Raw genomic sequence first — 16494 nt, 5'->3', positions numbered from 1 at the left:
CCCACTAACCAGCTGGAATATATATAGAGATACAGTTTATTTGATATAAATTATTGTTTACAACAACACGACGAGAGTGCATAGTGACACAACATAACCGGAAACCAAACCAGCCCGTCGAGTATCTTTCTGTATGTTTTAGAGTATTAGACTCTACACGCGTTTAGCAACTGTGTTACATGAAACAGTGATGAAATGAGAATATGAGGAGAAAAGCGCGTGTTAAGCAATATTTAGAACAGGTGAAGCTACAATCCTCCTGTTCGGGGCGGACATTAGCAGACGAGGCCGACGCTGGCCTGGCGGGCGCGCCGACCAGCGAAAAGATATATACCGGCCCCCCGACGGGGGCATGGCCCCTCTCTCTTCTCTCCGCCTCCAGCCGAGAGCCCGAGTCCACACGCTGTCCTTTCCTGCCCAGGACAATATTCTGTCTGTAACACACGGCCTTTTTGGTTAATCTAAAGTATCCCATTTTGAACATCTTTTCAGAGACCTCATTTAGATCTATTTTAAAGACTTCTCTCCTGGACGCGAGAATAAGAAACATATTCTAACCAAGACACTGTAAGGACTGCTTCCCGGAACGACCTAACACTGGATTCTCTCTCAGCCTCGCCCACCATGTGTTCGTCGAAGACACCTGCATACCCTTCACACGGGGAAATCCTGGCAGCAGACTCAACATCTCGCTCAGGGGTCACCGCTGCCCTTTCCCCGCAGCGTTACCCCGGTCCTGCACGTTGTTCTCTCTCTTCAGAACCACAGCCCCGGCTACTGTTTGGTATGATGCGATCATGCTGCCAAACGGTGGTCCCACCCCAACCCGCTCGCCGCTCGTGTCTACTGGACCGTGTCCATTTTCTATCTTGTCTATCCAGTTTGCGCGCAAGATTGAAAATCGGTAGGGAAACCAGCTAAGTCGGTATGCAGTAGAAACATGTCAAAAAGCGCGTAGACTACAGCAAATCGGTAGGCGTTTGGCGTATGTAGTATAGCTATAAAATACTATGGATACTTAATTTCATGATAACATTGTGGAACAATGATGAAAAATTGTGCAATGGAAGTGGCGTACGTAAAACTGAACAAAACAAAACAAACTTTTGCCGAGCATGAGAGTTTCCATCAGCAGCGGGTACAAACCACCATGAGCGCTCAGCTGAGATACCAGCGAGTCGAGAGAGTGAAATTATATTGCATTTCTCTCTTTTGAGAAGCCCCACCCCCATGTTGCCAAACTCTTTGTTTAAAGCTAAATGGCCATCGGAATGTGTGGGAGTAAGTCTCCAAGGGGTATGCTCAACAATTCATCAGCTCCCCCCACCCCCCTCCTTGTGATCTCCCAACCCGTTCGCTGCGCATGTCGTTAGGCCCGCCCCCCGCACACAGAGAGACCACAGGGAGATCGCTTCTTCTGGAGTGAAGAGGCGGGCAAATAATGATATTGCAAGTTAGAAACGGTAAGATCGCATTTTGACAGACAAGATGGCCAGTCCGCCACTGCCACCCAGCCAAACTGTCAACGGGGGGAGCCTCGCTGCCTGGGGCCGGAACGGTGGACCCAAGTCGTCCCGACCCGGAGTGGGAATAATAATAATCATCCATGCATTTTATCCTGTTATTTCCCACATTGTGGTAAAAAAACCCGTTTAATCCATGTTGGCTGACTACAACGACAAAAAGCATCGCTCTTGTTTTCTGATCAGGAAATGCACGACCGGACTCAACAAACGATTTTTATCATCTTCCTCACCGATCATTTAATGTTATCATATGTTCGACGAATTTGACACTGAAAGCACTAATAAATGTAGTGGTCATCCACTTGAGGTTTACACACACAAAATAATCGATTTGTTTTTACTCTCACATCCTACGGGAGGAAATTCAGCAGCTCTCACTACCGGATTTTTAAATCCATAATTTAATCATCATCTTCCCACTGATCATTTATGTTGTATGTTCCCGAATTGACATGCAAAGCACTGACAAATTGAATATAACTGTAGTACAACATATCATTAAAACGTTATTAACGTGCTAAACTCAGTAATTCCCATTTCCTACGCACGGACCAAACAACACCTTTGCTCCGTGTTTCGGTCTCTCTCGCCGCACAGTGAAGCGTTCCCGCATCTGAAGTCCCTTCCAGCTTCCCCCAAACCTTCAAAATGAGATCTTTTTAACAGTTCAAAATCAGCAAATTTGCCGAGCTCCCGTACAACTACGGGTAGCGATGAGAAGTGAGGCAGGGGACGACCTCTGCCTCTCGCGTAAGCCCCATAGTCATTTGCTGGAGCGGGGCGCTAATTTACGTGGGCCTTTATTTTGTAGAGCGCGCTCAACGCAGTACTGTGGGGTGAGGTGGGCAGCGATCGAGCTCTGCCTCACTCGAATGCGTCACCCACAGAAACTGTCTGGAGCGCGGGCACTAAGCCGCATGCCTGTTACCCATCTCACGTGTAGGTCACCAATGTAATGTTCTGTAGATCCATTTATTACATTTAATCCTCGCCATCCATCAGTCTCTAATTACATTATTTCACGTATATACTATGCATATTTAGGCTCGCTGGTTCTCATCATACAACGGCAATGAAAAAAGCACCAGGGGAGGCAGCCACAACTCTGCCGCACTGAAGGGGCGCGCACAAGTGAGGCCCACAGGTTCTTGTTGCTACTGTTATTCCTATGCAGAGACGGTAGAAGCACAAACACAAGCTAGACCTTCTTAAAATAACAGGAGATAGGAGGACTTTTACAAAAAAGTAATAGAGATCTGTTAGTTCCAGAGGATAGCCATCAGGACTTTCATCTCAGTCAAGGTAAGACCCACAATTGTAATGAAAATGGGATCTATACAAAAAAAACAAAGAAGAACAATCCAATATTTAAAAAGATGTTGGGTATCCTTTTGTTGAGACGGTCTGTTTAAAATATTGAAGCATAGACTCAAAAAAGCTTTTGAAAATGCCGAATATTTCGATTAAGGTCAAATATAATATTTTGTAATCTGACTCTGAAAGAGTCAGTGCTCACCAGCCATGAACCTCACCCGCACGTCCACTCGAAACTGATTCTCGAGATGACAGTAGCCCAATATTTCATTGCACAACAGTTGTCTGGGATGCTGTCCCACAGGTCTTTAAACTGTCGCACTTTCTGTTGTCTTTCTATCGCGCATTGCCGGCATGACGGGTCTGTGCCGGAAATATGCAAACATGTTTACATACAAAGTGAAACCAATGAACAAGCACTTAACGGTATTAATAATAATTAATTATATTTTTATTCCGTTTGGATGTAGGATGTTTTGACTTTGTTTAGAGCAGCAGTGATCTTCAGCAGAGGAGCTAAGCGGCTGTCAGACGGCACCTAACCCTGAAAAGTACTTATCATCTGAATTAATCATTATGTTATTGATATTAAAACATATTGTATTTTTTACAATTGGGTATTTAGAATGTAATTATTGAGTGCATAAATGTGTTCATCCATTCAATGTGGCAATCTGCTATAAATGGGGTTAATGTATGAGCATTACTTAATAATACAATACAGTTATAATAATAGCATACTGATAAAATTATAATCTTTAGTTTTATTCATTTCTTATTTCATAGCTATTCTCATCTATTATTGATTTTTTTATCGCGCGGCTCCATCTTATTTTTTGATTTTTATTATCTGTGTGAATCTGGTTTTGCTATTCTTGTTTTTCCCTCTTACCCTGTTCGCTGTTTGAACTACTGAATATCCACCCCAGCGGGATTAATCCAAAGTCCATCTTATCTTATGCTTAAATGTATAATTGATTTACTTCAATCTACCTGTAGCTGTGTAAACAACACGCCCACAATATTACAAAAAATATACTGGCATAAAGCAAAACTATATACTTTATTTGATCTAAAATAATGATGTTTTTTGCATTCTAACCAGTAGCCTGTGAAACCATAACAAACTTAAGCTGATTAAATGGTAGCAGTATTGCAGCCAAACACAACTGAGAGCTGCGCAACATTGGCAAACGAGAACTAAGTTCTAGCAAACCCAGGGTTGTCTTTGTGTATTTGTGAATGAAGCGGCCATAATCATGGTTAAATCCTGTCATTGAAGCAAATGGGGAAATTTGCAACACCCTCACTCTAGCAATTTGGCAACACCCCCAGCCACTGGGATCCGCTGGGCTTTTGACTGGGACACACCCATGTGAGTCCTATCTGGAGTGCTACATCTGTATGTGTACACATATAAATCATTAGTCAAAACAGGGCTAAATTTGATTGAATTATAAAAGGTATATTTCGCAGATAAACCTATTAACCCCGACCCCTTAAAAAAAAAGGCTCTTTTGAACGGCTCTCGCGCAGGAATGGAGCCATAAGATCCGGCTCCCTTCAAAGAGCCATAATTCCCATCACTACCTTTAACCCAGATTATCAGTCTGTATTTGATTTCAAATAAATAATTATTAGAAGATATTACTGTGGATGATTATTCAGATGTACAATCAAATAAAAATGGGTTATATTCAACATTATATTGCAGTCACAGTAACCGAATTTCAGTGTTTCAGGAAAAACTAAAACAGCATTACGTGTTGTCTTGAGAGAGGGTACATATGGTTAATATGGATGTTGCATTTGCATTGCAAGGCTTTTCACTTATGCAAAAACAGTTGGCATGGAGTTGGACTTCAATTTCTTCTTTAAAGGGCCATTTTAACTGATCATAATTCCATTGTTGAGGTATACCAAAATAGATTTATACTGTGCAATTTTCCAAACTCACATTGGTTTCTCATACAGCATCTCTATATGTATTCACCGGTATTCACTCTCTGTCCTAAACGGCTTGTTGGAGCTCCTGCCCCCCCTAAATTAAGTTACATTGCTCATGTATGTGTAAACCATAACAGCCTGACTGTCAGCGGGGTACAGGGAGGACTGTTAATAACCAAATTAACCTTAACATCCTGAAAATGGGCTTGCTTGTTTTTATTAGTTATTTAAGATGTACTTAAAGTATCTGTTTTCATACATTAAAATGATTTGGACAGTACATAACATAAACCTTGAAAACTGAGCTTTAACAGTTCTGACAGTGTGACCCAGGGAAATCATCGCATTTTAAAATGAACGTGTTAGCGGCTTAATTGGTTTACATTCAAATATATTCCAAACTATTTACATTAAATCTGTTTGTGATAACAGTCCTCATATTAGCATTGCACTTGCTCTAGTCACGAAATGCACATACAGACAAAACACATGGCAGAGCAAAAAGAAAGTACAGGAAGTTCAAAGGTTTGTATACGTTTTAATTGAGATGCACATAAGTAATCATAAAAGTCCAAAAACCAATGAGAGGAGAATGAAAAAAAGTCAGCAGGAGATAATGGAGTACAGCAGTCCTTAGCACAGCCCCCCCCAAACCTGTCCAGTGTCACTGAGCAATCAGACACTGGTACAAGGATTGGGAGTGACCAGACCAAGAGGCAGCAGTCTGGAAACAGCTGGTTTCTCTAATGGCACATATCTTGTTTTGGAAAAACTAGAAAGACTAGAAAAGCACCTGGAAAACGACCCCCCTCCACCATGCCCTCCTGTGATGTCATCCAAAGGGGGAAATCATGTGGTCAGCCCTTTGATTCACATCAGTCCAGACTTCAGTGGGGGTCCTGGTTCTGTTGTAGTCACCAGCCTTCATTCAAATCAGGTTGAATCAGGTATGATTCTGTAGTGTTCTGTTGCCCTGCTGACAGAAAAACAAACAAACAATTGTACGTCACTTTGGATAAAAGTATCAGCTAAATGCAATGTAACAAACAAACTGAAACATAACCAAATCATCAGCTCTTTGGCAGAGACAGAAATAGTAGAGTAATACAGATGCATCCATGCACTACGCTCAGAACAGAGGACGCTGACATTCAAAAAACTTCTTAGATATTAGGAACTCACAATTGGTTAAATCAGACTTTAGCTCCACCTGGAGTAAACTCACAAGCAACACTGCAGTATACAAAGTCATTCAAACTAGCTGCACCTTTACCAGCTTTGAGAACACTTTCATGATCAATCATTATAGAACATATCATATATATTATTCTGAAATGGACCAATCTGCACAACGACTACTTTTACTGTCGCTACTTTCACTATATTTTGATGATAATACTTTTCTACTTTTATTTGAGTAACATTTTGAATGCAGGACTTTTACTTATAACAGAGTATTCCTACACTCTGGTACTTCTACTTTTACTCAAGTACAAGATGTGAGTACTTCTACTTTAACCCAAGTACAAGATCTGAGTATTTCGACTTTTACTCAAGTACAACATCTGAGTACTTCTCCCACCTCTGCCAATTAAATACAAACATAATATAAACACAAAAGAAAACATGAGATATAAGCAGCTCCACACTGCAATGTAAACTCACCTCCTCCAGCATGTCCCGCTCACATGTCTCTCTCTGATGATGTCTCTGCTCCGTCCTCCGTCCTCTGTCCTCTGCTCCTGCTCTCCTCCTCTCCTCTTTCTATCCTCTGAGCTGTCCGACCCCTCCTCATGCTCGGCCCCCCAACAATCTCTGTTCATCTGGGGCCAATTGGGAGCAAGGCAGCAGGGCGAGGCACTTCCTCTTTGACAGGAAACTAACAACAAACACCCAGAAACAACCAGAGGAGGGGGGGGGGGTTAATGAGAGAGAGAGATAAAGAGACACAGATGTTTAAACAGTTCTCAACAGAGCTCTAGGGGTCAGGAAAAGGTGAATGATAAATGAATATTGTTTTTATTTATAAAATAAAAGTTGTTCACTTCATGTCTATTGTCAGATTTGGTTGACCATCATTTGGTTGTTCAGTCAGTCCGTTAGAGCAACGCAAACCTCAATCATGTGGCTTGCTTCAGGATTCTTCCCTAACTAAACTGAGAGTCTGTTCATCTCACAAATCAGACAGAGACTCCCTGCCGTCTCTGCATCAAAGTATAACTTCATTATTTTTCTGTCTTAAAGCAACATTATGGACCTCCAAAGATTCGCTTCAAAGCATTTTGAGTGTGCCCTGACTGCAGTGGTGGCTATTTAACTAAGTACATTTACTCAAAGTCCAAAGTAGCAGAACATAGAGGTACTCAAGTGAAGTACAATATTGGGTACTAATACTTGTAATTCACTTGAGTATTTCTATTTCCTGCTACTTTGTAGTTTCTACTCCACTACAATTCAGAGGTAAATATTGTACTTTTACTCCACTACTTTTATTTGACACTTGTACTTTTTACATGGTTATGGTTATATTATGTATATGTACTGCTATTTTTTTCAGTACTATCTCAAATGTGCTCCATATTGACAAATAACAACATTAAAAACAACGTACATTTTCTAACGATAAAAACATTAGAAAATACCTTCAACACAGTTCGGTCATCCGGGAGGGACTCGGAGTTGAACCGCTCCTCCTTCGAGTCGAAAGGAGCCAGTTGAGGTGGTTCGGGCACCTAGTTAGGATGCCACCTGGGCGCCTCCCTAGGGAGGTGTTCCAGGCACGTCCAGCTGGGAAGAGACCAAGGGGTAGACCTAGAACCAGGTGGAGGGATTATATCTCTTCGCTGGCCTGGGAGCGCCTTGGGATACCCCAGTCAGAGCTGGTTGATGTGGCCAGGGAAAAGAAAGTTTGGGGCTCTCTGCTGGAACTGCTACCTCCGCGACCCGACCACGGATAAGCGGGAGAAGATGGATGGATGGATCTCTTCACTGTAAAGCCTTTAAAACCAGGGAAAGACATCATATGACGATATTAATTTGATATTGACTTATTGCCAAGCCATAGTGTGTTATAGTGCTTTCAGAGTTTAAGTAAGTAACTGTCCTGCTTAAAATCCACCTCTGTTGGTGTTTATGAACTTCAGTTACTGTGTATTTGCAGCTGCAGTGAGTATATGATACCCTGGGAAGTCAAAACAAGGCCCCTCTTGCAACTGCAGATGTTTGCAAGACAACTGCAGTTTACCTCCCGTGCCTCCTCCTTCCTCTTTACTCTCTCTCTCTCTGTGTTTCTTAGCTTACAAAACAAGACATCAGGGTCAGACTTTAGGGCTCATCTCTGAAGCCTCGGGGTCATTAGGAGGAGATTCCTTCCGTTTCTTTTGACAGGTGATTACTGAGGCTGTTTGGTGAAAGAGCCGCCGCACAATAGTAACTACTTTCCTTCTTTCTTTCTTTTTCCAGAGGCTGCACCCTGTGGATGGGAACTTTTTCTGTGCCCCCCCCCCTTCTGCTGGAATTCAGAGGAAATACCGGTAACACACCTGACACCTGTGCGACTGTCCTGCACCTTTCTGACACCTCGGTCTCCATCAATGAGCCCCAACCTAGAACCGGTGTCCTGTTGGTGGAATGCAACAGCAAGTACATTTACTCAAGTACCATGAGTATAACTTGAAGTTCTTATACTTTACTTTAAAATGTCAATTTAATCATACTTTTTGTTCTACTCCAATACATTTTGAATACATGATTTTGTACTTTTTTCTCTGCTTGCTACACATTTTTGACTGCTTTAACTATGTTGCAGATTAATCATTAATATAACATATAAATAAACTAATACTGTAAATCATGGTGTATTAGAGTAGGTTATAAGCTCCCCAGCAATATATGAAAACATTATAGCTAGCCCCACCTTAACAAGCTGCAACATTACAGTGATAAACACATCCATGTATCACTGATTGTAATACAGAAAAACAATACGATAGTGAAATGGGCCATTCTGCATAATGAGTCTTTTTACTTTTGGTACTAAAAGTATATTTTGGTGATATTACTTTGGAGCTTTGACTTAATTTTGAGTTTGAATGCAGTAGCAAATGTTAGCGGCATACAAACATCATTGGAGAAACACACCCTAATGATTTTTTAGCATGACTCTGCATGTTACAGTGTTTTTACCGCTTTTAACTTGTGTGCCCATTTGTTTTGGAGAGGAGACTTTGGCTGATTATTTTGCTCGCAGTAAAAACCTCTTAAGCATCTCCATCTTAACAGAGCAACACACTGAGCTCACGTTCCCCTCCATCCCATGTTTGCCAAACTGGGCAAGGGCAACACTGCAATAACAGCAATAGAAGCCAACCTTTTATTTTTACTTTTTGTTTGGTTGTGCGAGTACCCTTTAGCTCTAGTTCAATGCATTAAACAACCTGAACAGGGACAACCCTTGTTGAATTTCACTGATCACAACTTGATATGCCATAGTAGCCCGAGTGTCTGTGGGGTTTTTGTTCCAATCAAACGCTGCAGCAGCATGTTTCACACTGATTTGCACCTTCAGCTTCACCTTCATCGGCAGCGGAACTAATGGGTGAAATCTGCAGCTGAAATCTTGTTGGATAAAAAATAATAATGCTGTCTCTTCAGGCTGTTTGACACTATGTTACAAAGTGAGAGCTGAATTACACAAAAACATATACATTGTCTCAATGAGATAGCTTTATTTCTAAAACTATTTTTTTTGTACTACCAGTGTGCTGCTTGAAAAGTATGTTCTTATATGTTCTGTACTACACTTTAATGAAGTCATCCATCACACCACAAATGACAAATGTGGCATGGCACCTGTGGCACAACTCGCTCCTAATTTCCAAGGTCTCTGCAGCTTCTTGTCTGTCCCAAAGTCACGCACAGCTGGTCGGCAATAGCCATTTTTGTGCAGAAATGTTCATTATGAAGCAGAGCGGAGCGCGGGAACGGGTCCCAGCAGTAACAATAAAATCACGCTGCAAAATTGGGATCTTCCTTGAGTATCTTGCTCTTCTGGAAAGCCTGTTTTCCGGGCTCACTTGGTGGATTAAAACATTTCCTGTCATAGAGGAGAATTTTAAATTAAGTCGGTACACAGGTGGCCGATTTAATGGGGGGAGCGACGAGGTGTTAATGACCTAAGCAGGTGGTAGAAACAGCTTTAATGAAACAAATAGCCTCTTTCAAAAAACAACCTTTATACGTGGACTATGTACAATATTTAAAAAAACAGACAATGATAGATGATGTTTCTCTTCATCTTTGGTCGTCTCACCAAAGATTATTATACTCATTCAGAGACATTCAGGATGGAAGTCATTAAATAAGATGTTTTTCTCCAGTGTCACCACGATGAAGAGATGTGCAGTGATTTAGTCCTTTTTCTAATGTCTCTAGTTATACTTAATAATATTACATAATAAATAGTGTTGGTCCTCTGGTTTTTAGGGCAGCATTGTGGGAGGTTTTAGTCCTCCGAGGTCACGTCTATGTCCTCGGAGCCTGGCTGCTTGGTGGCCATGCGCCATCTGTTGATGTGGTGGTTCCCCTTCTTCTTCTGCTGGCTGTCCGGGCCCTCCTCCTCCAGCTTCTGTCGCTTGTACTTAGTCCGCCTGTTCTGGAACCACACCTTCACCTGTGCACAAAAACAAACAGTGTCAATGATCATGACGCACTTTTTTTTTAAAGAGGTGGCACCCCAGGTGAAAAGGGACAATGAATATCTAATAGATTACACCATGGCCGTTTATGTTTAAACATGCAAATAATCCTTGTCTTATGAATATACAGTTTTGCATATATTTCCAGAACTGAGTCAGAAGATTGGACAATACCAGGTCCAAAATATTTTTTCATTTTGTTGACGGGTTCAAAAGAGAACAGTGTCTGTTGACAGCCATACCACACATTCATTCCCATAGCCCTGTTTTTCAGAGCAAAAATAAGATGCATGATTTTCTTAAGTACATGGGGATGTCTTGAATTCCCTTGAGGCAAACTGTCGAAATACCAATTACAAACAATTGACAATGTTGTGAAACAGAGAAAACGCTGCAAATAGTTGTGTTTGAGAGGCTTCGACCTGAAAAGGTTAGGCATTTTTGCTTTAAAAATGTTAATCTTTTATCAATCAACTAATTTATGAATTGGGTCATATTTCCAGTTCAACCTGTGATTTTCTAACTGTTAAAATGTCTATGATTTAACTTTCCTTCCAACATTTAGTTACTGCAAACCACTGAACCTAAACATTAAAACTCAAACAAGTAAAACCACTACTAATCACAAAAATGCTTTTCGCCATTTAAATGAAGCTCCGATAATTAACACTTTTGGATTTTGCCAACTCCAGCATCACTTTTTGCAAAACAACCTCTTCTCTTTGCGTTCATAACTAAGAATGGCATTAGTGTATGAAAGGTCAACGGACAACATATATTTCTGACTGACTAGAGTTGTTGGTATGACCTTAGAAAATGAGCGCGGTGTAACATAGACGAAGCCAGGATGCATTTTTTAAATAGCAACACAAACGCTTCCTTCTTTATTACCGCTTGACTCTTACAAGCTTCGGGCTAACTCTAGTTGTCCCTGAAACACTGATGTCTTCTTTCCTAGAGCTGTGTGTGAGTATCTTTGTTTATTTGTTTTAAGTGGAGGCAGTGCAGAAGACGTTGTGTAAGGGTTAGCCAGTGTTGTTATTTTAGCATCCATTAGTTATTCTTCTGATTTATAATAATGCTAATTTAATATAATCCCACCAATAGTCCACATGTTTCTACTGGTGTCCTTGAGTGCTTAATTGAAAGTAACAGCAGATCAAAACACTTAAAGTAGGTCAATTCATATTCAGTTCAATCTCTTTGTAATTAGCATAATGCAATTTGTGCTTAATTGCAAGCCTCTTATTTACTGACACAAACCCTGCAAGCAGCATTTATCCACAAAGCTGACTCAGGAAAACTCTGGTTATATTGCCTATTAGGCCTAATTGACATCCAGACATTGTGGACTCATTAAACTTAACCATCAATAATATTTACACATCTTATTTCTATAGCACGCATTAATTAAACACCTTTTAAGAGACTCTTTTTCTCATGCTCTAAGAAGGGTATTATTTCAATTGAGTTGCACTGTTTTATGTTTGTTTTTTTAAGTTTACAATACAGCTATAGCAAATGAAAGATCATTTCACACTGGAAATAAATGGTTTACTCTTCTTTAGCATTATAGTACCCTGATATGTTGCCACATAAAAGCCTTCATGGACAAAGATGTATCCTAAGCTAAATATACCTGAAATAAAGGTTGACATAACCCCCCTATATATTTAAATATATAACTTTTTAAGAAATATTCTTAATGTATTCATTTTTTCTATAAGGATGTTGTCGTTAAAATATCGCGATATTGCGATAACACTTAGGTTGGGGTGTAAAGGGAAAATATGTTGCCATGGAAATGACTGCTTTCGGTAAACTAACGTGAAATGAGGTAGAAATGATAAAGATTGACCTGCTTTAGTGCTTTAAGGTGGGCAACACATTGAAAAATCCATACTTAAAGGCTAAATCCACTTATTCGCATAGTGTTAGCATTAGCACACCTGTGTTTCATACAGCTGTTAGTGTTAGCTTAGCATTAGCTCAACACAGAGCCCTATATTAATATCAATATAGGGCTCTGGCTCAACAGCGTTCCATACAACTGTAAATATTAGCTTAGCATTAGCTCACCTGTGTTTCAGATAGATTCAAGTTGTTAGCGAGCTGCTTCCTCTCGGCTCCGACGACGTAGTGGTTCTTCTCGAAGGCTCTCTCCAGGCGGAGGAGCTGAGACGGGGAGAAGGCGGTCCGGATGCGCTTGGGTTTCCTGGCGAAAGGACCGTGGAGGAGCATGCTGTCCTGGGACACATCGTTACCTGACACCAGCGAGGAAGAGAACAACACGGCCCCGTCAGTCGGTCAGTAAGGAAACTTTTAATTACACCAATTGTATCTGGGCATGTAGGTAGGCTGTGCGTGTGTTGAAAACGGTATTAATAGAAAACGGTGAACAGTGTGTTAATGGGTCTATTCTACTGCAAAGTGGGACCAAATTATGATGTCATTATGTTAAAGCAATTGTGTTCAGCAAAACCTTGAATATATAAAGATTTCGATAACATTATTAATTTCGATTTTTACATTATAAATCATAATACAAATATATAATTAGGCTAATTAGCATAATTACAAGGAAATCAAATATGTATTGCTATGAATTATGGCCTATTGGAAACAGTTTTATGTCAAATTCATTTTTGGTAAATGACCAGCTGTTTTTAGAAATAGACCACTTTGCTTCCATGTAAAGTTGTCTTTTTATTGCTTTCATTTTATATATCAGACCTATTGGAAAATCATTCATTTTAAGTCTGTAATTTAACGTACATTTAAGGCATGACAATTCATTTATACATATGGAGACGGACGGAGAACATTTTCAAATAGGCTCTCATAATGCTGAACAAACCTGATAAAGGAAACACATTATGAGACTAAAACCGTGTTTATTGTTGATCAATTAATTTGTAAACACTCAAAAGAGTTTAATAAAATATAATCAAACATATAGGACGCTGTATGGTTTTCAAAAGAGAAATTAAACATTAGATGCATGGCCTACAACGAATTGTAATGTAATAATAATAATATCGGGTATACAATTGTATTCTTCTGATTGAATAACATTTCCTGACAGCAAACGAAACAAGGTGTTTGATCACTTGGTGTGATTATTTTGACAGAGAATTGTGGTTGTGGAATTGATCTGTAGCCCATTTGGCTTTCCCCGTTTTACACTTCCTAATATTGAGTCAGGAAGTTGTAACCGAAATCGAAAATATTCTAAAATGAGATGTTTATTGTTGTCAAACACTTTGAATTTTTTTAAGTCGTTTGTATTTGTTAAGCTAATATGTTTTTTTTATATTGTATCCCAATAGCCTTAATTAAAGTTAATTATGGGATATTAACAAATGAGCATAAATTCAATTATATTAATTTCCTTAATAAATCATGTTAATTGTAATGCTTTGCATCGTTCTGTGTATTATAAAATACATTTTCTCCCCGGAACTTTTTGAATGCAATAAAAAGTTATATGAAAATAAAGGTTTTCTTAAACTAGGCTATATTAGATAGATAGATACAGGGTTAATACATTGTTTTGGGTTTGTTGATCTGAGATTAAGTTAATCACTGCAGGCTGTATTCAAATAATTTGCTGTTAAACCTGTGCAGTTTTTTCATTTCCTTTCTATTCCTATTATATTTAAATTACTCTCTTCGATTTTTATCACTTTCGTCAGCCGTGCTGTTGTGTTTGAATGAAATGAGCCTAACCTCGGGCTAGATTTTCTTGTATGGAAAAACAAATCTAGATCAGAGCTTATCTACTCCTGGCTATGCTTCCTGAGAGTATAGCTGCAGGGCGACTGAGAGTGGAAACATGAGGGCAGCCTGCTGCTAGCGCCGTGGCCTTGTTCGGGTTATGGCTATCTGTGCCGGCAAGTTATCGTCCAACTAAGATATGTTCAATGTTGACAACAGTGTACATCCAAGAAAAATAAAAGATTAAAGCGATTTATAACCTGAAATAGGTTTAATTTGTTGTTCACACGGGTAACCCATGCACACACAGAAATCCGAATTTTTGTGCACAAAATACTTTTTTTTAGGATGTTAATTCATGCCTAATTTAATTACACCCTTGGAAAAAGCTTGTATAATGTTTTGGTTGAATACAATATTGTGTAATTTGCATAATCCCCACTTCACTCACCTTGAAATCTGTGTCCGAAAAACCTGTTCCGTAGCACCCAGGGGTAGAAGTTGAGCGGGTCTCGGTGTTGCGAGCCGAAGAAGTGCGGATGCTGCAGGTGGTGCGAGCCTCCCAGCTGGTGAGGGGCCACGGTGAGGGAGGGGTGGTTCACCGTGTCCGGGAACATCAGCTCAGGGCTCTGGTATATGGTCCGGCCCGCTGGATGCTGGTAACTGTTCATTAAGGCATCTGTCGTCGGGTTGGAGTAACTTAAAGCCGTGGGGCGGATGGGCTCCTCGGACATCAGAGGATTCTCTTTAGCGACCAGAGACTCTATCGTGAAGCAGCGCTTTCCTGCAGTGGAAAACATCTTCTTCTTGCAGAAATAGGAACCAAGAAGAAAATATGAAGTGTTCTTCCTCTTGCTGGAAAATAAGTCTCAAAGATGCACCATGACCAAAGAGTGTTTTTAAGCTCGTGCAGTTGAGATGCTGCTGCAAAACTCAACAGTGCTGCTGCTGCAAATTGCCCTGATCCAAGAAGTCTACGCGCTCTGAGGGTTTCAGTGCGCCAAGTAACGCGCCTGCAACCTTCAATGTGTCTTGAGGCTGCGCAGGAAGGCATCTGATTGGACCAGAGCTGCCAATACTTCTGCTCTCCTCAAGTACCTGCTCTATGGATCACACAGGACCCAGCCGCTTAGTTACAGAGACACGCTGAGAAAACATGCGCGCCCCAATTAAGGGCTCATTGTGGGTCCTATTGGGCGTAATATGTAGTTTTTCTTCAGGGAAACAGTGGAGGGTGGAGACGTTTCCAACCGATTCGGTGCAGGTTCAATCATCCAGGAATTCTCTAGTGATATCTATAGCGTCAAGGAAATTAAACTTCATCCGTAATTCGACTATATGCAGGAAAGAGAGTAGTTTTAATAATTTATAGTGTTTTACCCTCATTATCATGTTTAATCTGTGCTGGACCTTTAGCTGTTTGAAAAAGTCTTTAAAACACAAGCTGTAAAGGTCACACATGCAATTTCTATGAATAGTGTTCTGAAACATCGTGATACTGAAGTCAAAGATATGTAACTCATATTCTCCATTGAATTGGATTTACATTCAGGTTAACGTGCACCTTGAATTATCATTGTGTCCGTCCAGCATCAATTGGCCTATGCAAAGTCCTATCAAAAAGCACAATTTACTGCCTATATTGGCATTTTTCATTCTTAATTTCTAATTGTTTTTTCCTGTGGGAATGTTGTAATAAACGTGCACTGTGAACAAAAAGTATCGTTGAACTACCGGATAGATGCGTTTTTACTGCAATAATAATAACAATAATAATGTTGTTTAATATTATTTATTTGTCCTTTTATTTAATCAATTGATACATTATTTATGATATTGTGGTTCTACGTGGGTAAAGGTGTTTACATGACTCAAGGATTAGAATACCTTTATTGTTCAAATAATGTTGTGTTTTTACATGTTATTTAAAAAAACGAACAATAACAAGATATTGAGATAATTAAATAACACGAAAATAGTTTCTAGATGTTTTGGGGTTTTAACCTAAACATTAGCACCCAGTGTGTCCTCTGTGAGAACAATCAGAGCCTGTAATTGTGTTTGCAGCTCACCGGCTTCCTTAGTTCTCCCTCTCACGCTTCGCTTCATGGTGCACTAACCAAGTTAATAATTATCCTCCTAATACACTCGTTTGCTTGGAGGTTGCATTAGAAAATCATTACCGATGGAAATTATGAGGTAAAACAAGTTGTTGATTGGGCTTTTAGAGCTAAAGGCTCCTAAAGACGGCAGCAGGTGACTCGGTCTCCAAAAAGCAAAAACATTTTATCCAC

At 40.1% G+C, this 16494-nt stretch overlaps 1 protein-coding gene across 1 annotated transcript; it reads right to left on the bottom strand.

Annotated features, from left to right (window-relative positions):
- Positions 1-8921: 8921 nt before the first annotated feature.
- On the bottom strand, positions 8922-15521 carry emx1 (empty spiracles homeobox 1). The gene is made up of 3 exons (XM_010775310.1): positions 14652-15521; positions 12563-12747; positions 8922-10458 (listed from the first exon to the last, which is right to left on the bottom strand). Exons 1-3 carry the CDS (start codon positions 14998-15000, stop codon positions 10291-10293), a joined length of 702 nt encoding a protein of 233 aa, XP_010773612.1. The 5' UTR covers positions 15001-15521; the 3' UTR covers positions 8922-10290.
- Between the last annotated feature and the right edge of the window lie 973 nt (positions 15522-16494).

Source organism: Notothenia coriiceps, unplaced genomic scaffold, assembly GCF_000735185.1.
Source record: "Notothenia coriiceps isolate Sejong01 unplaced genomic scaffold, NC01 NC01_scaffold00000339, whole genome shotgun sequence".
NCBI classification, from domain to species: domain Eukaryota; kingdom Metazoa; phylum Chordata; class Actinopteri; order Perciformes; family Nototheniidae; genus Notothenia; species Notothenia coriiceps.
This window is presented reverse-complemented; position numbering and strand designations above follow the sequence as displayed.

Coding starts and splice junctions, on each gene's coding strand:
- emx1 (XM_010775310.1), bottom strand. CDS start 15,000: ATGTTTTCCACTGCAGGAAAGCGCTGCTTCACGATAGAGTCTCTGGTC. Junction 12,748..14,651: donor TTTCGGACACAGATTTCAAG/GTGAGTGAAGTG, acceptor CGCTGGTGTCAG/GTAACGATGTGTCCCAGGAC. Junction 10,459..12,562: donor TGAATCTATCTGAAACACAG/GTGAGCTAATGC, acceptor TTTTGTGCACAG/GTGAAGGTGTGGTTCCAGAA.